This window comes from Sinohyriopsis cumingii, chromosome 9 (genome assembly GCF_028554795.1).
Source record: "Sinohyriopsis cumingii isolate HCF-2022 chromosome 9, ASM2855479v2, whole genome shotgun sequence".
In the NCBI taxonomy this organism is placed as follows: Eukaryota; Metazoa; Mollusca; class Bivalvia; order Unionida; family Unionidae; genus Sinohyriopsis; species Sinohyriopsis cumingii.
The window spans coordinates 119,379,590-119,405,408 of record NC_142969.1 but is presented as its reverse complement, the minus strand read 5'-3'; the positions used below and the strand labels follow the sequence as shown (position 1 = coordinate 119,405,408).

Here is a 25,819-nt window from a genome sequence, read left to right as displayed (position 1 = left end):
AAAGGTATGACCTTTTAACTTGCTTTCAGATATCTTTCATACTAAAATACAATTTATGTTGAAATTTGTTTAATTGTTCAGTTAATAATTGATAACTACTGGTAGTGAGTTTCAATTAATGACTAAGACACCCTGTGGAAGAAGTGAACATCACTGGTAGTGAGTTTCTAATAATGACTAAGCCACCCTGTGGATTTGGATTTGGATTTTTTTAAAACATAACTTTAAATATTTTTCAGTCATATCGCTATGATGTCTGCAATGTGGCAGTTTATAGTGATGTTTACCAATGGGGCATCATGCCGCAGACATGTAGCATGATGTCCCACCCAGTCACAGTATCCTGACACCAGGTCGACCAGTCCTAACACTAACCTTTTAATGCTGAGCGCCAAGTGAGGCAACTGTTAGTACCATTTTTGTAAGTCTTTGGTATGACTTGGCTGGGGATTGAACGCACAACCTCCCACATCCAAGGCGGATGCTCTAACCACTAGGCCACTGGAGCGGTTCCACCCTGTGGAAGAAGTAAACATCACTGGTAGAGAGTTTCAAGTGATGACTAAGCCACCCTTTGGAAGAAGTAAACATCACTCGTCTGGTAGCAAGTTTAAAATAATGAATAACCCACCCTGTGGAAGAAGTAAACATCACAGGTAGCAAGTTTAAACTAAGACTAAGCCACCCTGTGTAAGAAGTAAACATCACTGGTAGTGAGTTTCAACTAATGACTAAACCACCCTGTGGAAGAAGTAAACATCACTGGTAGTGAGTTTCAACTAATGACTAAGCCACCCTGTGGCAGAAGTAAACATCACTGGTAGTGAGTTTCAACTAATGACTAAGCCACCCTGTGGTAGAAGTAAACATCACTGGTAGTGAGTTTCAACTAATGACTAAGCCACCCTATGGCAGAAGTAAACATCACTGGTAGTGAGTTTCAACTAATGACTAAACCACCCTGTGGTAGAAGTAAACATCACTGGTAGTGAGTTTCAACTAATGACTAAGCCACCCTGTGGTAGAAGTAAACATCACTGGTAGTGAGTTTCAAATGATGACTAAATTACCCTGTGGAAGAAGTAAACATCACTGGTAGTGAGCCTAAACTGATGACTAAGCCACCTTGTGGAAGAAGTAAACATCACTGGTATAGCAAATTTAAACTAATGACTAAGCCACCCTGTGAAAGAAGTAAACATCACTAGCAACAAGTTTAAACTAATGACTGTAAGTTACTCTGTGGAAGAAGTAAACACCACTGGTGGTGAGTTTAAACTAATGACTTAGCAATAATGTTAAAGAAGTAAACATCGCTGGTAGTGTCAGTTTAAACTGATGACTAAGTCAACTAGTGGAAGAAGTAAACATCACTGGAAGTGAGTTTAAACTTATAACTAAGCCACCCTGTGGAAGAAGCAAACATCACTGGTAGTGAGTTCAAACTGATGACTAAGCAACCATGTGGAAGAAGGAAACATCATTGGTAGTTTAAACTACTGATCAAGCCAACATGTGGAATCACTGCAAAATACTCATTAAGCTGGACTAACATGAAGCTTCATCAAGGTTGGCAAAAGTGGGATTTACAAATGGATTGCAAATATCCTGAAAATTAAGTCCCAGTGACCTAATTTTTTGCAAGGTTGTGCAACCTTTGTTGAGATGCTTCCACACATTCATGAGTGTAGGTGAAACAATGTTGAAAAAAACAAAAGTAATTAAAGCAATAAAGATTAGATCACATTAACTTAGATTTGCATCATTTGCACTTTCTGAGATGCATCAACATACAAATTTGCTTGAGTGAAGGTGAAATAACATTTAAATGTAAACTATAAGGTCAGTGTCACCTAGATTTTATAAGGTCAAGTTTACCTCTGAGATGAATAATGCTTCATGAGTTTATGGGTATTGAACATATATGAAAAAGTAATTCAAACATTACAAAATCTCTTAAGTTAGATCACAATTAACTAATTTTAATATGGATTGATTAGTCAGCTTGGAATACAATGTATCATTAGCTGAATGCATGAAAATGGGTCACATTGACCATGTTTTTGATATGAATAAGTTACTCTTGTTGAACTGATGCACATATATGTATGCATTTTAGTGTAAAGGAAATAACTTCCAAGGTATAATGAGTATAAATAAAAGATAGTAGAAAATATATTTTTTTAAATGTGTAAAAATTGGTTGACGTTATCCCTGTATTACTCACTTTTAGATGTAGTGAAATACCAATTTTCATGACTGAAGGTGAAATAGGGTACAATATATGAAGTACATAACAAATAAATAGCTGAAAATATAGACATAACGCTGTCATGAAAATGTGATCACATTCAACCAAGTTTTGTTATAAAGTTACTGAGATGCATCCACAAACTTATTTTCGTGGGTGTTGGTGAATAATGTCTAAGATATTATGTATGTAAAAAATGGAAAGATGAATAGAGAAATTTAAAAGTCAATCAAATGTGAAAATGAAGTCACATTAACCTGCTTTTGGTAAGGTTGAATTGCTTTTGTTATGAATTATCTAACTAGCAATATTCATGTAAAGGTTAAACAGGATAAAAAATATTAAGGGCAGAATGATCAAACTGCTGAACATACAAAAGTCACTCAAGCAATAAATTATGTCAAAGACACTTAGTTTTTGCATTGCCGAGCTATGCTTCCTGAGATGCATACACAGTGGCAACTCTCATGAATGGACCATCTGACCAGTGGCCACCTACTTTTTACGGCCAGAATCCAATGGCACCAACAAGTTTGTGTTCAAAAGTACGCCTCTAACATGACCAACGGTGAGCATATTAGTGCAATTATGTAAAATGTACCCCTCACAAGTGGCCACAATTTATTTTAATATATATCCAGAACCAATATTTAATTCATAAGGTATAGTAAGTAATCTGATTATCTATATGAATATCAGTTTCCCAATGTCAGGATTTTGAGAATTAATACTTATTAAGATGAAAATGTCAAAGTATACCACACTTCATGAGCACAGGCAAAATATGGTTCAAGTAATTGAGAGCATAGTTAAAAACACACAAAGGAACACATAATTAAAGGTAAGCAATGCTGTATCTCCTCCCAATCTATACTGATGAGGGGATAATAATACAATTTTTAATTAAAATTGAATGGTTTCAAGCAGTCTTGTCAAGTTTTGTATTGCTTATTATTTTTGCAACAGCAGGAGGATATATTCAAACTCTCCACAATGACTCAATGTATAATTTTGCAACAAAACAGGCAACAAATTTTGATCAAACTATATATTCGGAACTTCCACGTTATTTACTTTCTGACTGTAATAACAAAACATTTTATTTCATGCTCAAAATTTAAAAAGTAATAAAATTTGAAGTTTCAATTCAGACTTTTATTAGATATTTAAAAGCTGGGAAATATATTTCAAAGGTCAAGCAGTCCAGTAATTTAAAATTCTTGTACAAATTGTAATACGTGTATATTTTTAAAAAAAAGCTCTTATTGATCAAGGTTTCACACGGTGAATCCTGTTCTGATGGTAAAACAAAGTATCAAATTGAATCAATTTCTCTAAGGCATTTGATGTGTCTCAATTACCGTTTGCAGGTATTTTAAATACGGGATTGCCTGTATGTATCAAATTTACACATTGTGATGATTCGGCTCCTTGCATGTATATGTAGGGCATGTATCAGTTTGTATGTCTCTGTTTTATGTAAAATGTTTCTCTATCTTCAAGAATTAAAAAAATATTGCAGATATCTTGATGTATGTTTGGAAACTGACCCATGCATAATGTTTGGATAGAATGAATAACATTATTGGGAACATATATAAATTGATTTTAGATCATGCAAATAAATACATTTGAAACAAATAAAAATATTAATTTTGACATTTAAGCAATATAAGCTGATGAACGTGTCAATTGCCAGCCTGCTGACTTACAAATATATAAACAATATCAGGACCTTGTACAGTTGACAGGAAAAGCTGATTCTCTAAATAATATTCAACTGCCTTTTATGCTATTTGTTTTCATGAATGCCAGCTTATCAAGAACAAAATCAGATAATCTTTATAATATTCATAAATGTTGACCATAGTGACATTTTCGACGATTAGCAACAAAATCTTTTAACTGCCATAAAACCAGCCACTGAATTTCCAAGTGTTTGATCCTGTGTATCTGCAAATACTAGGTTTCATGCTTGTAGCTGAAGTTAACAGCCAGTTTGTGGCATTCAGTTTACAATAACTTATCATATGGCAAATCATCAAAAATGACAAATGCTTCAATGTTCGTTGTTCATGGCAAACATTATTTTAGTTTTGTTTCCTTAATGAGCTTTAATACCACCCACTTACACACTAGTCTACAATACCACCCACTTACACACTAGTCTCTACAATACATGTACCACCATCTTAAACATTATCCTATTAAATACCACCCTCTTCAACACTATCCTATTAAATACCACCCTCTTCAACACTATCCTCTAAAAATACCACCCTCTTCAACATTATCCTATTAAATACCACCCTCTTCAATAATATCCAATTAAATACCACCCTCTTCAACACTAACATATTAAATACCACCCTCTTCAACACTAGCATATTAAATACTGTCCTCTTCATCACTATCATATTAAATGCCACCCTCTTCAACACTATCCTATTAAATACCAATCTCTTCAATACTATCCTATTAAATACCAATCTCTTCAATACTATCCTATTAAATAAAACCCTCTTCAACTCTAGCATGTTAAATACCACCCTCTTCAACACTAGCATATTAAATACTATCCTCTTCAACACTAGCATATTAAATGCCACCCTCTTTAACACTATCATATTAAATGCCACCCTCTTCAACACAATCCTATTAAATACCACCCTCTTCAACACTATCCTATTAAATACCACCCTCTTCAATACTATCCTATTAAATACCACCCTCTTCAATACTATCCTATTAAATACCACCCTCTTCAATACTATCCTATTAAATACCACCCTCTTCAACACTATCCTATTAAATACCACCCTCTTCAATACTATCCTATTAAATACCACCCTCTTCAACACTATCCTATTAAATACCACCCTCTTCAACACTATCCTGTTAAATACCACCCTCTTTAACACTATCATATTAAATGCCACCCTCTTCAACACAATCCTATTAAATACCACCCTCTTCAACACTATCCTATTAAATACCACCCTCTTCAACACTATCCTATTAAATACCACCCTCTTCAATACTATCCTATTAAATACCACCCTCTTCAACACTATCCTATTAAATACCACCCTCTTCAACACTATCCTGTTAAATACCACCCTCTTTAACACTATCATATTAAATGCCACCCTCTTCAACACAATCCTATTAAATACCACCCTCTTCAACACTATCCTATTAAATACCACCCTCTTCAACACTATCCTATTAAATACCACCCTCTTCAATACTATCCTATTAAATACCACCCTCTTCAACACTATCCTATTAAATACCACCCTCTTCAATACTATCCTATTAAATACCACCCTCTTCAATACTATCCTATTAAATACCACCCTCTTCAATACTATCCTATTAAATACCACCCTCTTCAATACTATCCTATTAAATACCACCCTCTTCAATACTATCCTATTAAATACCACCCTCTTCAACACTATCCTATTAAATACCACCCTCTTCAACACTATCCTATTAAATACCACCCTCTTCAACACTATCCTATTAAATACCACCCTCTTCAACACTATCCTATTAAATACCACCCTCTTCAACACTATCCTATTAAATACCACCCTCTTCAATACTATCCTATTAAATACCACCCTCTTCACCCTCTTCAACACTATCCTATTAAATACCACCCTCTTCAACACTATCCTATTAAATACCGCCCTCTTCAATACTATCCTATTAAATACCACCCTCTTCAATACTATCCTATTAAATACCATCCTCTTCAATACTATCCTATTAAATACCACCCTCTTCAATACTATCCTATTAAATACCACCCTCTTCAATACTATCCTATTAAATACCACCCTCTTCATTACTATCCTATTAAATACCACCCTCTTCAATACTATCCTATTAAATACCACCCTCTTCAATACTATCCTATTAAATACCACCCTCTTCAATACTATCCTATTAAATACCACCCTTTAACACTATCATATTAAATGCCACCCTCTTCAGTACTACCTACTGTACTTATATAAGGTCTTAGTCTTCTGCTGAATTATTTTTTCACCTATAACCAAACTGAAAGTAGAAAAGCATTTTATGCAATCAATTACAAAGACGAATATGGCTCCAATGATATCTAAATAATAAATAAATTTGTATTTGGACTCTTTAATATGCCAAATGTTTTATCCCAAAGCTATTTTTATGCATGCTTACATTTTTTCTTATTAGACAGTGCATTATTCACTGTCTGCATTACTTTCAAAGATGTCCAAATCTTCTTCTGCATTTGTTCCATTGCATCACTGGTTAATTCTGGGACATCTATATGTAGATTTTAGAAAAAATTTCATTAAATGGAAAGGTTATAAATTCATGTACGTTTTCGCATACAAAATAGTGTTACACCCTAAACAAGCAACAAGAAAAACAAAAATTTAACTGAATAAATTAAGCCCATCCTATGTATGTCATTGACATATGGTCAGTATTTACCACAGCTGATCTGTGATTTTATAGCCTCTAAAAATCAGCTGTCATGAGGAGGGGTGATATTCAGAAATAACCTTTGAAAATGTAATTGTCGCTAACAGATGTCAGACGTATAGCCACAGGAATGCTGCAAAATATAGATTCAAATTTATTTTGTGAGATATATTCAGTGTAAGAGTAAATATATACATGAAAAATGAAACTGCAGACTGAGATAAAATATTTTATATTAATAGCTGATGCTAAATAAAAGTAAGAAATTAAGCGATTATGTATGTAGGACCCATCAAGGTATGTGTCATATAGTAACTCATCTAAAGATGGATATAAATCGATAGGAAACTAAAGATTTTTTCAAATTATGAATTACATATATATCTACAAAAGCAACCATTTAAAACTGATTAAATTCTGTTTATAACTTTCTTTAACCTTTTTACAGACCAGTGTTGCCTTCTTTGGGCTATAGTCGGATACAAGTTAGGGATCATTTGCATTTCCTCAATCTTAATCCCAAATTATGTATTCCCATGCTGTTTACTTCCAACTCATCCAGTCTCAATTTTTCTACTATGCCAAGCTGTGTAATCTCAGCTTGTCTACTGTGTCTGTTTGTCTACAATCAATCTGGCCTACTCTCAGCTTGTAACTGTGTCAGCTTGTCTACTATCAATCTGGCCTAATCCCAGCTTGTAACCGTTTCAACTTGTCTACTATCAATCTGGCCTACTCCCAGCTGGTAACTGTGTCAGCTTGTCTACAATCAATCTGGCCTACTCCCAGCTTGTAACTGTGTCAGTTTGTCTGCTATCAATCTGGCCTCGATTGAAACTGTGTCAGCTTGTCTACCACGTAACTGTCAATCTGTGTCAGCTTGTCTAACATCAATCTGGCCTACTCCCAGCTTGTAACTGTGTCAGCTTTTCAACAATCAATCTGGCCTACTCCCAGATTGTAATTGTGTCAGTTTGTCTACTATCTTTCTGGCCTACTCCCAGCTTGTAACGGTGTCAGCTTGTCTACTACCAATCTGGCCTAGCTTGTAACTGTGTCAGCTTGTCTACTATCAATCTGGCCTGCTCCCAGCTTGTAACTGTGTCACCTTGTCTACTATCAATCTGGCCTACTCCCAGCTTGTTACTGTGTCAGCTTGTCTAGTATCAATCTGGCCTACTCCCAGCTTGTAACTGTGTCAGTTTGTCTACAATCAATCTGGCCTGCTCCCAGCTTGTTACTGTGTCACCTTGTCTACTATCAATCTGGCCTGCTCCCAGCTTGTTCCTGTGTCACCTTGTCTACTATTAATCTGGCCTCGATTGAAACTGTGTTAGCTTGTCTACCACGTAACTGTCTACTTTACTATTTATTCTTGAAAGATAACTTCCTAGAAAATATTTTCTTTCCCATTGTAAGTACCAGATATACTCCATCACATTGTACAAAAAGCATGATATCCTCTAGCCACAAAGGTTTCTGTCCTTAATGCAAATTTTATCGCAAGCATTATAATATGGCATGAAACTATTAAAATCACTACAGATAGTGTTGAAATATTTTAATTTATTCATTGCTGAGAAATGTTTATAAGCTCTGTAAATCATTTATGAGCTACCTTTTACTGAGCATGTCAAACTCTGTTTATTTCGAAAACATTTTCCATGGTTTGGGCTTCTGAAATAAAGGCCATGTAATGTAATATTGGAATGTGAGTTAATTTATCACAAGATGCATGTAATGTGCTTGTGTATTCTTTATTTAACTACAAGATAAAACAAGATGACTGCAAGATATCACAAGATGACAACTAGACACCACACGATAACTACAAGATACCAAAAGTAGACTACTAGATACCACAATATACCATGTATTCAGGTATGTAAAAGATATAGATAAAAAATCTGAAAAATGCCAATTTAAGGATTGAACAGCATACACTTAGGCAGGCATCAATTTTGCATGTGCATCATTTGCAATTGTGACCTTAATGCACAATAAGGTGACCTAACAAACGAGAATCATAAATCAGGACACAAAAATAAAAGAGGCACTTTAATGGTACGTGTATGGATCGATTGATAATCTATAAAAATAACAATGATTTGAAGTCCAGACACACCTATCATTTTCTCTATTAAATCTGGTATTTGTTGAGGTTCAGAGTGTTTGACAGTTTTACATTTGCTTTCAATATGACACTAATTGCCATGTGGTGCAATTATCACTCCAAAATGTCCTTTTCAGTGTGAGCTGAAATGTAACAAGCTGACCCTACTCCTGCCACTGCTTGGTCAGTGACAAAATTTAAGAGCCACCATTCTGGGTATCTTCCCACTGTACTTGTAACTGAAGTTTACTGTTAAACCTAATACCAAGACAGACCTGCACATATTTCAAACAGGGAGGAGGCACTGGCATAGATGTTTACATATATTGGCTTGTTGATCAAATGCACATATCTACACACTAACATGCAACTCGTAACTTCTGGTAACAAAATAAATACTTATTTAAAGCAACTTATACCTACACAAACACATCTTGTGGTCATCTCATGGTATCATGTGGGGATTTAAAGAGCTGCTGAACTTGATAATCAGGCCAAGGTGCAGTTGTTGTTGTAGGGTTTAACGCCATTTTTAAGCACACAATAGGCTATACATGGCGGCCAGTATTAATGATGGAAGAAGAACCCGGAAAACCCCCAGAAAGAACCACCGACCAACGAGAAGCTACTGGCAAGCTTTCTCACATACCCACATTACCTGAATCCGAGAATCGAACCCACGTAGACGGAGGTGAGATGGCAGTGATCCGTAACGGAGAGTGCTTTAGACCACCCCGACCACTTGGGGCCCCGCCAAGGTGAAGAATATTCTCGTTTATGGTGTCTCTATATCAGTATTATTTGCATCTGTAATCTATTTCATTACATTCATAAACATTGCCTGCAATAAAACACTTACAAATAATGATAACAAAAATATCAGCTTTTTTTAAATACAAATTTTAATTGTTTAATTTCATTTTTTAAGCCATGTCAATAAAATTATGAATTTCAAGATGTGAAATTTTTAACATTTTCAGGCAATTTCACAACACCAATTAATTTTTCTGCAATAAAATAACGGAACAAAGAATTTCCTACTGTTTAGTCTTCTATTGGATTTATTTGTTTCTAACATGATATAAAAAGTACATGTTATTTTAACCAGGTTTTTAAACTGCCTTTGCAATTTCAGAAATCTCCAACATGGTATTCCCATTATTAGATAAAGGAAGCCAACATGTAAACAGTGGCCATGGGTCTGACAGCTAACACTTTGAGGCAAATACAGCATTCATTAAATTAGACATTTTCATTGTGATGTCTTTAATCTGAATTGTAGTATGCATTTAAATCTCATTTTTTCAAATATTTCTTAATCAACACTCGCTGTTGCTGTCAGTGAATACCGTTGATCCACTTGATGATATTTAAATCTCAAAACAAGCATGTGAGGTCACCTGAAACACACGGCTTGAATCAAGGATAGGAACGAAAATAAACAGTGACAAAATCATGAGCAGTCTGAGTTTTCTATGACCCTTCCCACCATAGTTTAGATATTTTTGACATTTTATATTGGTCTGTGGGGTCAAAGCCAAGTGCAGATTGAAAAGTTGGAATTTGCCACAATGTGTGGCGGCGGCATAGGATAATCACTTGCAAGTGCGACCAGCAAATTTAAACAACCTTACATCAATCCATATTTGCATGAAATCAATAACAAGATTATTTATTTTCTCAGAAATTGTGAGTATAATGTTCATTACTTCTTTAATCCACTGATAGAGAAGATGGAACTACAGCACTGAGGAAGTTTGAAGTGGCACTTTTCAATTGCATCGCTAGAACCCCACATATCCACCTAAATATCACAACATACACGGCCTTGGACCACAATTATTTTTCTTCTTTTTTATGTATAAGCATTCAACACTATCCCACTTTTACCATGATAACTCGTAGACCTCAGAACAATTTTTGCTACGCATTAACCAACCACTGTTCAACAAATCCTACAGAGTTTCATCGTAGGTTGACCACCTCGAATTTGTGAATTCCTAACACAAACAAACTGACATAGAGGAAGAAACCAAAAAGAAAGCAAGACATTTGACATCTTGCTGTTTTCATTAAATAACAAACGAATGCAACTTTCCATAAAATTTCATAAAGTTCCATGTCCATCTGTTCATAATTATTACAAGAAGTAACTTTACCATATTATCTCATTGGCTGCAAACAATGCACTTGTTCTTTGCAATATCTTTCTGATTTTAGTCATGACAAAGGTTGGGGTGAGGTGATAATTGAGGCCTGTCAATTTATACTTTTTGCTGCAAAGCCCAGTCAATCTAATATATCTTCAAGAAAAGCAGATTTTAATTTTACTCAGTAAATATTATCAAGTTTCATGCACTACTAACAGATATGTAGCCATTTGAAATTATGTACTTTGGTTGTTTGGCATGGTGCAATTTTGAGGCCTGATGTACCTACAAGTTAGAACTTCAATTTGCAATAACTTTTTATTTATTTGAACGTTTTCATGCAGTAAATTTAATTTGAAATCTGGAATCATCACTATCAGAAAATTTATCTAAAGGTGCTCACAACAATAAATGTAACTGTTAACATTCTGAATAAAAAGTCAGTAATATCTTTTTAAAAAACTTAAATTTATAATTATGATAAAATTCAAAGATCAGAAATTGCTAAATTTTAGATATCAAAGATGAAACAAATCTGCTGAGCACAACATGTGGTCACTTATACCCAGGTCAGATATCTAGTCGCAGTGAGGCATGACAGTACCCGGCAGAATGGCAGAGAATACACAATAGATCTATGTCATCAGGTACTGGACTTGTCATGTGGTAGTTTCAACATATCAGGGATATGCCTAGTTGTCAGGGAAGGGAAGCTGACAGGATACAAAATATTACATATAAATATGTGATCTGCAGCAAGGTTTGTCTGATCAATGCAATGTGCACTACAAAATGCAATAATGCAAGGTGGCCATAAATGAAGAAAAATGCACAGTTCAGTGGAGGTAATTCTCTTTGGCATCACTATGTGCAGTGAAGACTCACACACAGCCTTTGTTTCACCACAGCCCAGTTCTTCTGCCATTATGAGTGAAGCTACATTTTCCCTGGTGGTCAGGTCAAACGCTGACAGTGCCTCTGTATCAAGACCAGACTGTGAGGGTGCATATTAGCCACTTCAAATGCTGAAGCCTGTCCCCCGTACCAAGCCATACCTGAAAAAGACAACAAAATGACAAGACTTTGGAGGATAGAGACTAGTGGATAATGACAAAATAGCAGCCAGTAGCTTCTCGTGGGTTGGTGGTTCTTCCCTGGGTTTTCCCGGGTTCTTCCTTCACCATTAATACTGGCTGCCATGCATAGCCTATCGTGTGCTGAAATATGGCATTAAACCCCACAACAACAACAACAAAATAGCAAACGTATGAAATACATCATAAAAGTATCATCCCCAAGCTCAATTCGGACATTGTAACAAGGCAAATTTTAGATTGGACATGTTTCCTGGAACAACTCATACATAAAAATAGGACACACAGAGGGCCCAAGCCAGGATGAGCATCTAGATTTTTGTAAAGGACATAATTAAAAATCATCCTGGTGATAGGATAAAATCTTAGTGAACACTAATTACCAAAAGCTCTTGAATCCACTCTGCTGTGTTATGCTGGAGACTGTTCATGGTGTGCAAGATACTGTCATGTGTGGCGGAGAAGTAACCAGTCACTGGTGGTATCGTTCCAAGTATTTCAGATCACACAAAATCACTGCCCTACACATGCATGAAAGTGACACAGTGTTACTTCTTGAAATTTTGAAAATGAAACTTAGTGTATGATCAACTGATGAAATGAAACTGTATACTGATAATCAGAAATGTGAAGCAGTTAACATATCACTGAGTGTTTCACTGCCAAACAATGTTATCTCTTCTAGGAATATGATTCAGAGGACTTATTCAACCAGAGATTGAAGAACAACCTTGGAACATCAGCTATTACAAAAATGTGAGGATTCTGATGTCAAACTTTCATAACATACAAAACATGCACTCTATCAAATGAAGCTGAACATCAAAAGTCTAATGGAAGAAGAGCAGAATCACCAGAAAAGGAAAGTTATTCCGCAGAAAAATAATGTTTCTTAACATGAAATATAAGCAATTAAATAGGTGTCAATCAGATTACAGTAACGGACAGCTGGTTCCAAAACCCTCAACAAGTTCTCAAGGATTGCACAATTCAGATCAAGCTTTTTCAATGTGAGGATGGAACATTCTGTGGACAGAACATTTATTTATGCACTATTGTCAACTAACTATTTAGAAGAAAATCATGATGAATAACGTTAATATTTCTAGAATTATTTCAAACTTAAAATTCATTAATTTATGTGTTTCAAAGTGATATAAATTTAAATATTTATTAATTTTATACAGCTTCAACAAAAGTATCAATACTAATAAACGTTAACTATGAAACCTTTGCCATTTTTTTCTACATCCTTATATGATGTAGGCATGGAAAATATTTTCCATACTGCTTACAAATACATATGTTGACACATTTAAATCTCTCTGGATTCACTACATATGGCTCAGTAGACAAGTGATCTTTACAAATGGAGAGAGAGTTATGACAGAGAACACACATTCCAGGTAGCCTATATCCATCCTATCATTAAAGACCATAAAACCAATTGTGTCAGCATCTACTAGATGCCATTTGCAAGATCTTGGTACTTTACAGCCTTGGTCAAGATCAAACATTGATAATTGGGGTTCACTGCGTGCCAAAATGGGCTCTTCATATTTGTTGAAAAAGCCATTCAATTTGGACTTTAACCAGGATAAAAAGATGAAATTGAGTCTAATGAAAAAGTAAGAACATAAACTATGGTCTCTGACCTCACCATGATATAATTTGAATGATACAATTTTGAAAATTAAATTTAATGTCAAAAATTAATTAAAAAAATTTCAAATATTTTTTTTTATTACTGTCCAATTTTTTAAAGTATGGACTATAGCACTTTGGATTTTCAGCTCTGTTTCATGAGAGATAAAAGAGATATACCTCCCCCCAATTAAGAACTTCTATACAAGGCTGAAACAATAATTAATTTTTCTTCTGTTTTATGTATAAGCATCCATCACTATGCCACTTTTGCCATAACTGAGACCTCAATTGTCTTTTGCTACAAAATTAACCCACCCGAGTTTCATCATAGCTTGACTGGCTTTTGTTTGTTTACAACTAATGTAAACAAACTGACATAGAGGAAGTAACCAAAAATCATCTGCATGACCATGATCAGAAAGCATGGATATTTTACACCCTTCTGTTCTCAGTAAACAACATTCAAAAGCAACTCTATACAATTTCCTACAGTTCTACCCTTTCACAGTCATGACAATAAGTAACTTTACCACGCAAGTCACAGGCATACAGACTCATGGCATGCAAACAAGGCACCAATTGTTCAGAATATCTTCATGATTTTGGCCAACCTCAAACGGGTGGGGTGGGGTGATAATTGGGATCTGAGGAACATATCCATGACATTAAAAGGTCCAATACTCACGTGACAACAACAATAAACCCCGTTCTTGTTGCAGAAAAAATTCAAATTAATTGAGTAAAAGTCATGTAATGTTAGTAGAATAATGAAAGGGCACATAATTCTCAACATATTTAACCCAAAAATAACCAGAAATGTGGTGCTATCACAGCAGCATGGAGAAAGCTAGATTCACGAAGAAGAGAGCACATTTGAACTCTGTAGTCATGTGATAACAACAGCACCAAAAACAATACTGTAAAGGGGTTTATTCCTGACATTAATGAATGCTGGACCTCTGATGTTATGGACAGTAGGTTGCAAGATTTAGGTGGTCATGTGACAAGCAATGCAAAAAGAGAGTACCAGGTCAGATTTCATCAACGCTGTACTTTCATATCATCTGTCAGCGGATTAAAGACACAAATAATATTATACTACCAGTTTCTGAGAATCACCCCCAAAATCATAATCCTATTGATTTCAAACATGTATGGGCACATTGTAAAGTTGTTTAAATTTGCTAGGTCCATTAGTAAGCATCCCTGTGGCAGCAAATTCCGACTTTTTATAAAGCCATTGGCTCTGACCCCACACTCCAATATAAATTGTCAAAATCTAAAATTTAAATTGGGTGGAAGGGTTAGAGGTCACTTAGACTTTAGTGAAAGTCATACAGGTTTGGTATACACATTTACTCATCTTAAGTTAAATATAAATTGTTGTTTCAAAACATGATACATGTTAGTACCTTTCTTTTAACCAGTCTATTCAATCCTGATTACTGAATGTTCATACCCTAACTGTCATCAAGAAACTTCCAGACAAAAATAACTGATTGCTATTGACTTTTACAAGGGTGGTCAGGTACTAAACTGGGTCAAGAAAACAGCACACAGAGTGTAATATTATAAACCGTCACAATATAGGGTATTAAGAATTTGTATATCAGCATGTGTAGCTTTCAATGTGACATCACAGTTCACAACATTCTATCTGAATTACTTGATTACACCTTTAGGATGATCTTGTCCAAAAATATCCATATACTTTAACACTGATTTTGCCTTATGTGCTTCTTGGGGCGTGTAAATAATGACTTTCCAGAGAAATATGTACGTATAAGGTATCTAAATAAAGAGAACAATTGCTGTTTAAAGATACTGTAAAATCAAATTCTAAAAAATTACACCGATTACTGAAATAATCACTTTTGTATACCTGCATGACCTATATGACTTTTACTATAAGTCAGAGTTAAAATATATCTTATTTCTGTATCATAAGATGACAAATGTCTGCTATTTACGCATAAAAAGAACTTTCATTCTTTTCATTATATACAACATACCTGCTCTTGAATTGAAGCTTATACCAGAGTTCTATGGTATCATGGGTCTTAGCATTTGCAATTGGTGAATAAGTAAATAAAAAATATTGACTGTCAAGATATTATATTTTTGCTCTTTTTGTTTCTTATTTTGCTCTAGATGAAAATACATTTAACTGCCAGTTTAAATCAGATGACTGTGGGAAATAATTGACAAACAGACGCCATTGTAAATTCCAGGTTAAGCAAGGGGAGTTACTCGGTTATTGCGGTAATCCTGAAAAAATATATTTATGATGGCAAATATTTGTCCTAAAATTGGGAACTTGATGTATATGATGCACAAAATATAAACCAACTTGAAGAACTGCATGCTTTTTCCATGGCACTCATTCTTCAGCTTTAGTCCTATAATGTAAGACAATTTCGACCCTTTTATTTATGTTTTGGGGGTCAAGGTCTTACTGCCTTAATAATGGCAACGTGTAGTGTGTACTGATGTTGACTAACATCATAACAAGAAGTAAAATTTTCAGGAATATCTCACACACTTGGCAGCTCATGCAAAGGCTTTTTCTACAAATTAAAGTCATAATGTTTTAGTCTGACTTTACTCTGTTGTCTTTTTTCTAATAAATTCAAATTCTCACACAAGCAAATGGACTTGTTTTCAAGTTCCATTGGCCTACATTTCAGTTGCATGGAATGCAATGGAAGCCAGGAATGCCAAAATCAGATTAAGATGAAGTATGTTTCTTTAACAAAACTAATAATAATATACTAATGCTGAAGAAAGTGTTTAGATAGATTCATTTCATTCAAGATTCTTATCATCCTTCTACTAATTTTGGTATTCCCAGATTCCATCGCATTCCTGCCAACTGAAATGTAGGCCAATGGAACTTTAAAAGAGATTCCCGAAACTCTGTCTTATCATTCCATGTTAATCAACATCAGAACATGCTACACAATGCAGTTATTTGGGCATTAAAACCTTGACCCTAAAAAAACATAAATATCAGGTTTGATGTCTTTCATTCTAGGATTATCTGCAGCCTGTGCTGTCCAAAAGAAACCTATCAGCGAGAATTCAAGAAATGCATCTGTAATCACCTGTGATGTTGGGGAAATAGCACCAAGATTGTCATCGAGAAATTGTACCACCAACAAGAACATGAATTTATATGTCAACCTCTGACTGTTTAAACTGTGTTTCAATGAAAAGTAATAAATTGCGTACAATAAAGTTTTAAAATCAACACCGATTAAATGCAAAAGCAACCAGAAAACAACAACCACCCATACTTCAAATTTTGACTCTTATTTGCTACAACAGATTCAATTTCCTGGTTCTTGACAAATACGGTAATTATGAGATCTGTCTCTTGCATAATCATTGGCCATTATTAGACGACAAACTGTTTACCCGATTTGTTACAGTGAGAGCAATTTTAAGACGATATAGATTCTATATAAGAACATAGGATACAGCCATTATTTATGAACAGTGATATTCACGTGTGTGGTTTTATAATAGTGTACTCGTCAACAATCCCGACATTTTCCCAAAATCAACTGGTGATGCAGAACTAGATATTTATGGCCATATAGTGTATATCGGAGACGATAGGTGGCACTGTGCAGAAAAGATGCTGAAAAAATCTGAATACCAGGATACTCCACAACCCACGATATCACAGGAACATACCATACTCGATAAAAATTCAATCTCGAGCACATCACCCCACCCCCTTATCCGTAAATTCACCTCCGTTTCAACCACATGGGTTCGTTACAAAGAAAATTTGGAGCATCCGTCCTTGAATCATGGGATGGGATTCTAACCTGTAACAAAAACAATATTGTATTGTTACAGGTTAGAACCATCATCCCTTGATTCAAGGACCGATACTCCAAATTTTCCTTTTAACGAACCCATGTGGTTTCAACCGGTACCTGGACGTTTCGCCCCATGGACGTTTCGGCCCAAGACATTTCGCCCCACTTCAATGGACATTTCGCCCCATTTCAATGGACATTTCGCCCCACATGGTACATGGACGTTTCGCCCCATGGACGTTTCGGCCCAGGACATTTCGCCCCACATTGATGGAAATATCGGACATTTATAGAAATTCATCAGCATTTCACTACGTTCTTCATTTTACTTTAAAATGATCAAAAATATAATTAAGTGTCCCTTGTGATCTGAATTTTTTGGCATTATTCTAAATAGTTAAAGAGACGGCCTGCTCCAGTCAGTACAATTAAATAAAGTATGCACCCTCACTCGAGTACAGCCTGTCTCAGTATAATGGTAATGCGAGAAACGACACACATCATCAATCATACAAAACAATATGATTTATTTGTCGTTCAAATACAGTCCACCCTTTATTTGCCCAAATTCCAAATTAAATTTAAAATAAAAATCCCAATTTAAATTTAAAATAATAAAACAATGACAAATTATCATTGGATAGATTGTATCCAATAAGAAAATATAATAATAAAACATGGATAATTTGATTTAGTGGCTGTCCCTTCCTCTAGCCATGGTCAACTTGAAATTATGGGGAGGGATTTCGAGTAAGGTGACAAAAACCGGACTAGGATGAACATCCCTATAGATTACACTAGGGAAATACATAAATACCCCGACAAAATTTTGGAAAATATACACATATAAAACAGCTTTATTTTTTTTTTTATAAGTAGGGGTGCATCTGTCTGGTGCCCTAAAGAAAAAAAATGTTCTGGCGTTCACTATTGCTCCCAGCAAGTGTTAATAGGACTTAATTACAGACGGGTAACTTCTTTGATCTTCATATTTAAATAATCTACTAAATGTGGTATCAAGGTATTTAAGCTGCAGCCAGGGTGTGTAAGTCGTGTAAGCTTTTATGACAAGGAAATTACAATTTAGCACAGATGTTATGGCGTTCACTAATAACAAAAACAATGACATATAAATAAACAACGTTTGATCTTAGTATATCAAAATCTGAGTTTTAGGATAAAAATTATGATTTTTCAAGTGCATTGTCCGACAGATCGTTTGGTATAGAAGCTCGTGCACGTGTTTGCATGGAAATTTATCAGTGGCTCTATGACTTGCAGTCTTTACTTTTCTTGGTACTAGTTGTTTTAATATCACGTAAATCAATAGATCGAACAATGTCCAGGAATCCAATGGGAGAGAATAGAAGAGGGTAAAGATTTTAAAGGGAGACTACTACATGTCAAAATTGGGAAAATACATTTTATTGAAATGGAGGAGAGTGATGGGATTATGGGGCATGAAATTAAATCTTAACGGTAGTCCCCTAAAGTAAAATGAAGACAATGGTGTAATGCTTGTGAATTTCTAGAAATATCCGATATTTCCATTGATGTGGGGCGAAATGTCCTGGGCCGAAACGTCCATGGGGCGAAACGTCCATATACCATGTGGGGCGAAATGTCCATTGAAATGGGGCGAAATGTCCATTGAAGTGGGGCGAAATGTCCTGGGCCGAAACGTCCATGGGGCGAAACGTCCATAATCCGTTTCAACCGTATTCATCCAATGATCATATAAAGATCAGCGACATCAGGTAGGATTAAGATGACCGAACCTAATCTGTTTGTAAACTGATTTACCCTTTCTGGCCACAAAACAAATCTTCCCCAGCAATGTATCGTAGCGAGTTTATCACTGTTGCCAAGGTAGTATGGAATGGGGGTTAGTAAGGGAAACTACCTTTAGAGAGACGCGACAGGCGTCGAGTCAAATTTATTCAGCGGAAAATAATTTCCGTGCCTGGAAGTTAGTGCAATTTCCATTTATTTACCTCACAAAATTACAAAATGCTCGGGTTTTTTTTTGCCGCATATAAACTTTGTACGCTCACACAATCTAGCGTACTAGGCTGGCTGGTTTATGCGAACCACTCAAAAGAAAACACATCAAAATGCATATCGTACTATACAAGTTATGTGTTCTTCAGTTACCATACATTACATGAAAATATCAGAAGAGTCGATGTTTTGCAATATATGCTAAAGATTTTCGGTGTCCTGTTTTGTTGTTGGTTATTATTTTTTAATTTTTTTTTTAATTTTTATTTTGACACGCTTATATGTGGGTTACACGAAATACACACAAATATACTTTTGATACGCGTTAAGTTCTTTAGGAATGCTGGCCGATTGGAACCATGTGAAATATTATAAGAAAAACAATGGAACACGCATACCGGGTTTATTTGATCAGCAGAAGAGAGGGTGAACAGACACTTGTTTAAAGTACATTTATGAAAATAACATTTCATACGAAACAAATGAAGAAGAAAAAAACAATGTCAATAACGTCAAACCGAAGCCTCTAACATACTGAGAGTTTCTCTAACTGGGTTTGATTTTTTTGTTACTTTGTTTTTGTCGTTAGTATTTTTAAAAAGTATGCGCGTGTGTTCACATACATGACGCTTCCCTGAGGTCGCACCCTCTCTGCTGCTATAATTAAATCATGGATGATAAAATAATGCCACCAGCTAAGGAATCTTACACAGCTAGATTAGCTCGAGGACTAATAGAAGCAATAAAGAAATTTCATCATGTGCGTGATTCTGTCAGACAAAAACTATAGCAACGACAAGAAGCTCAGGTTGAATTTGCAGAAAGTTCAGAACAATTATTTAAACCAATTGTCGAACCAACCAAGAAAATTGTTACAGCAACTGAGGCTTCTCAAAAAGCCCTTGAGACATTACCTGTTGGATAGCATGAAAAAGAAAAATATGTAAAACCCGAATATGTTATAGCGATGAGATCTGCCGATTGGATTAGGGATGTGCATCGCTACTGATACTCCGCAAATCAGATCTGAGCAAGATATTGATAGTTGTAACATCTTTGACAATACAATATATGAGGATATTGAACAAGCAAAGCAAGGAAAGATACTAAAAGAAGAAAAAATAAAGCAACAACTTGAAGAAGCAAAAGCAGGAAGAATACTAAAAGAATAAATCAGCAACCTAAAAAGAAAAAGCATAAAAGCAACAATTTTCTTTACCGCAACGAAGAATAATGTCGGAAGCTGAAAAGTCTGAAGAGCTACTTAAAAAATCAGAAGAAGATTTTTTAACGAAAAAATCAGATAAAACAACAAGGAAGAAGGGACAACTGGAAGTGGTCTTGTTACTCGAGGAAGTGGCTTTATTACTTGGCCTAACAATGTTCTTGCCGACGTCAATAGACTAGAAATTCTGATTGGAGGAAAACGTGCAGGAAATAATTATCTAGAGATCATCAATGAAATATCTGATATTTGCCGACGATTATTTACCAGAGGCATCATGGACATTAATGTTTATCGATCTCTCATCGATGAAATTACTGATGAGAATTATAGCGATTAAGATCGCTAGGATTAAGATCGCTGAGATTAGAAAAATGAACAGCAAATATGATGATTATACATAATGCTCAACGTGGAACGATCATGGTCAGGGTGGTAAACTCACGATTACCAACTTACGAAGCAATGTACGGTGGTGGACTCAGCGATGTTGTTAGAGGTTTATTTGCGAGGATAGCACCAAAATCAATACCTATTGCAAAAGAATTAGGAATGAAATATATTGATCTTGTTCGTGAGAAAATTCCTGGCGCAATTGGTAATATTGCCGGTAAAGCGTTCTCGGCAATCAAGGACAGACTAGCACGATTAATTCAACGAAAACCTCAGCCGCCAGTGAAACTGGCCAAAACTGAAGTTTTGCCTGCAAATGTCAAAAGCTGCAAATCAAAACCTATCAGAGTTGGCTGATGAAGCAGAAAAAAATATAACTTCAAGTCTTATTTCAGGAAGTGGAATTTCCTTAAGTGGTTATCGTGTTAGACGACCATGATTTAGAAAAGATCATGGCAATTATAATAAAATATTCAAGCGTATCTCCCATCCCGCATTTGACATTGATGCGCCAGTTCTTAAGGATGAATCTGTACGTAATTATCAGTATTATTCTTATGACGCACGACAACCAAATCAACGTAGACGAGTTGAATTACAAGTACAAGATACAAGCAGATATTTTTTACCCGCTGAAGCATTTATTGAAGTAGAAGGTGAAATTAAAAAAAAAAAAAAAGATGATACTGAATACGCAGCTGATGTTAGAATCGGTTTTGTCGACAACGGTATGATGACATTATTCGACAGTAGTAAATGGGGATAGATTAGCGTCAATGGGAATTAGCATTACAGAGACCCCTGGGACAGATTAGCGTCAAGGGAAATTTAACATGGAGAAAAATCGTGGGTCAGATTAGCGTCAAGGGAAATTAACATGGAGAAATATCGTGGGACGGTTTAGCGTCAAAGGAATTTAAACAGGGTGGGACTTTATAGCGTCAAGGGAAATTGAACATGGGATTTTTTTTTAAAATTTTTTTTAAAAAAGGGGTAGGCAATGGAAAGGCTATCTCTTTTCGAGAAATATGGCTGGCCCTGAAAAGGGCCTTTGGTTTTTTTTTTTTTCTTCTTCTTCTTTTAACTTCTTAACTTTTTCCACCATCCTCTTATTTTGTCCATCATTCCTTTCTTCTTCTTTTCTGTTTCCGGCAGCCAGTCCGGGTGGCCCATGGCCCGGAACTTCTCTTGGATTTTCATCCAGTTTGTGTTCAGTTTTTCTAGTTCATCCTTTTTTTTTCTATTTTCTTCTTCTTTTCTTTCCTTTGACCACTTTTCTTTGATCTTCTTGACCTCTTCGGTCAGCACATTCCTCATTACTTCTTCCGTTTTTGTCAGCTGGTCCAACCCCCATTTTACATATCGCCACTCCGTCCAATTCAATATCTTTTCTAAGAAGCACCTGACATCGATGACATTTTCAAGTGCTTCCTTTAAACTTCCAAATCTTACATAAGGCGGGTCAATCAATCCTCTCAGTCTCTTTTCCTCTTCTTCCATCATTCCTGTTATTATCTCCTTTGCTTCCTTCAAATTATTAAAATAGTCGAGACACTTTTCTAATTTGAATTCTTTCTCTATCTTCTCCATGACAAACGTAACATCTACTATCCAATAATAAATGCCTATCAAATGATTCAGTAACGCTGTTGCTACCACCATTTTCTTTGTCTTTATTCCTTGGAATGGGTTCTAATGGCTAAACTCTTAGCTGTATAGTTAAAGCGCGGACGTGATGGAAAACATCCCCTAAAAACATAAAATTGATCTTACCTAGATCATGACCAAACAACGCGCGGACGTGAAGGAAAACATCCCCCACTTTTCTCATTTCATATAATCAAACCCAAACTATACTCTCCACATACGCTAAGAAACAATAAATTAACCCATAATAGTAGTGAAGGGGGTCGGATTAGCGACAATGGGAATTAGCATTAAAAACACCCTTGGGTCCGATTAGCGACAAGGGAAATTTAACATGGAGAAAAATCGTGGGTCCGATTAGCGACAAGGGAAATTAACATGGAGAAAAAAAAATCGTGGGTCTGTCTAGCGACAAGGGAAATTTAACATGGAGAAAAAAAAATCGTGGGTCCGATTAGCGACAAGGGAAATTTAACATGGAGAAAAAATCTTGGGTCTGATTAGCGTCAAGGGAAATTGAACATGGGAATTTTTTTTTTAAAAAAAGGGGGTAGGCAATGGAAAGGCTATCTCTTTTCGAGATATATGGCTGGCCCTGAAAAGGGCCTTTGGGTTTTCTTCTGCTTCTAATTTCTTCTTTTCCTCCACCAACTTCTTATTTTATCTCCAACACTCTTTCTCTTCTTTTTTTTTTCCTCCTCTTCTTTCTTCTCTTCCTCCTCTTCTTTCTTCCTCTTCTCATTTTCTTCTTCTTTTTCAATTTTTTCGTTCCATGTTCTTATTCTTATCTTTTCCTCTTCATCCTCCTTCTCCTCCTTTATTTCCTTCATCACTCCACTAATCTTGTCCTTTGCTTTTCTTAAGTTGTTAATTTCCATCTTTACACGATGGGGACTATAGGAATAATGGTCTTCAACGAGTCTTATTAGCATCTGTTCCATTATTCCTAAGTTGTCTAAACGTCTTGTAAGGTTTGTATTTTGTCCATTTGGTTTGACGCCATCTTCTTTTTATTCTTTGCAGAATGGTTTGAACAACTAACACTGTGGGTTCTTATAGTGAAAGCGCGAACGTGAAGGAAAACATCCCCTAAAAACATAAAATTGATCTTACCTAGATCATGACCCAACAACGCGCGGACGTGAAGGAAAACATCCCCCTACTTTCTCATTTCATATAATAAAACCCTAACTATACTCTTCACATACGCTAAGAAACCCATAATCTACTATTCACACAAACATACCTGAGCTCTTACAAACACAAACACACAAACACACAAACACATACCCTCACATTTTTTTAATAAAGAGTTAGTGTTTATTTTCACACTACTCTACCTACACACATTGGCAAATTGATGGTTATTTCTTTTCTAGAGTATTGGGTAGCCCTGAAAAGGGCTGTTTTTTGAACTCCTGATGCACCTATCTAATGGTTGCACCTTCCTGGCCTGGCGCCACACACGCATCTTCTTCCCCAGTCTTCTTTCACCTTACTTCTGGGGAGCGCAGAGGGAGGATGATTCGCTTCAACACCCCAATCCTCTGTCTCGGGAATATTGAACGACATCCTCTCTTCTCTTTTCTTTTCCTCTTCGTCCCTCTCTCTTCTCTCCTCCTCTTCCTTCTTTACTCTTGCTTCTTCTACTATAGCCTCCGCTGATAGTTCGTTTACTATGCGCCTGGCATATTCCAGGTGCATCTGGAGTTCTAACAGTTTCACTATTCTGCTATTCATTCTTCTGGCTGTGTTGATCAATCAACAAGGGTAGCTGGACTGCCCAGCGAATTTCAATTTATAGTGAAAGCGCGGACGTGATGGAAAACATCCCCCTAATAACATAAAATTGATCTTACCTAGATCATGACCAAAAAGAAAACAACAACGCGCGGACCTAAAAGAAACACTCACTTTTTTATGCTACCCATCACTATTGTAAAATGTTTTATAAATCACTTCAATAGACTATCCACATACGCAAAGCAATCCAATCTAACCCCAAATATACACCTCAAACAGCCCAAAAAAACAAACATCATTTTAATCTACTATCCACACCAACCTACTTTATCACTTACAAACACAAACACACAAACACATACCCTCACATTTTTTTAAGAAAGAGTTAGTGTTTATTTTCACACTACTCTACCTACACACATTGGCAAATCGATAGTTATTTCTTTTCTAGAGTATTGGGTAGCCCTGAAAAGGGCTGTTTTTTTGTTTGCTATGGCATTCTTTTTTTAGTTTCTAAGAATGCGATGTCCTCTGAGGATAGACTTTCTGGCGATAGGTCTGCTTCTTCGAAAAGAGAAGAAGAACTCTTTAGTGTCGATACGACAATCGACAAAGCCTCTGTCAGCTTCAGGTTGCTGCTGCTGTTGTTGCTGTTGTTGCTGCTGTTGCTGCTGTCTCTGAAGTCTGTACTTCTCTGTCCATTCTTCTTTTTCCCTGTTCATTTCTTCTCTGAAGAGCTCTTCTCTCAGGTCTTCAGTGATTTTTAACATTCTCACATTCTCTATTTCTTCTGGCTTCGGTATCAGACTGTGTCTGACCCTATGCAAATTCACGTAGGCTTCGTTGAGTTTAGCTAGTTTGGAGCACATCTTCGTAGGAGGATGAGTCGACAATGGATGGTTAGACTGGAAACAACCCCGATTCTTAAAGTCAAAGCGCGGACGTGAAGGAAAACATCCCGCACGGTTTTCGAGCCGCAACGTTCAGTGAGTGTCATGAGAGGGATAGTAAGAAATGAAAGAGCATCAATTCAACATTCTTATAGCTAAACAAACCACAAAGGCATTTTTTCAAAACACAACATTTTTTTATTCAAAAATCACTTAACACTAAACAACAACAACTCTAACATTTTTTAACAATAATCCAACACTATAACATCAAACAATTTTTTCAAATCTCAAACATTTTTTTCTCAATAGACAATCTACTTTAAACAGGGCTGACAACGTTGTGAATGAAA

At 35.8% G+C, this 25,819-nt stretch overlaps 1 protein-coding gene across 3 annotated transcripts in view; it reads right to left on the bottom strand.

Annotated features, from left to right (window-relative positions):
* The window catches only part of LOC149792580 (uncharacterized), a 53,930-nt gene extending 34,478 nt beyond the window's left edge, over positions 1–19,452 (bottom strand). Inside the window, exons 1-3 of one of the 3 annotated variants that reach the window (XM_089971205.1) lie at positions 19,371–19,452; positions 11,882–12,051; positions 6,464–6,571 (exon numbers count right to left, since the gene is read on the bottom strand). In XM_089971205.1, coding sequence (XP_089827331.1) covers positions 6,464–6,571; positions 11,882–11,921 — 148 coding nt within the window. In that variant the 5' untranslated portion in view covers positions 11,922–12,051; positions 19,371–19,452. Of the gene's footprint in view, positions 1–6,463; positions 6,572–11,881; positions 12,052–12,473; positions 13,093–19,370 lie in introns of those variants that run through there. The other 2 variants (XM_089971204.1, XM_089971206.1) reach the window with 2 other exon arrangements.
* Positions 19,453–25,819: the final 6,367 nt, after the last annotated feature.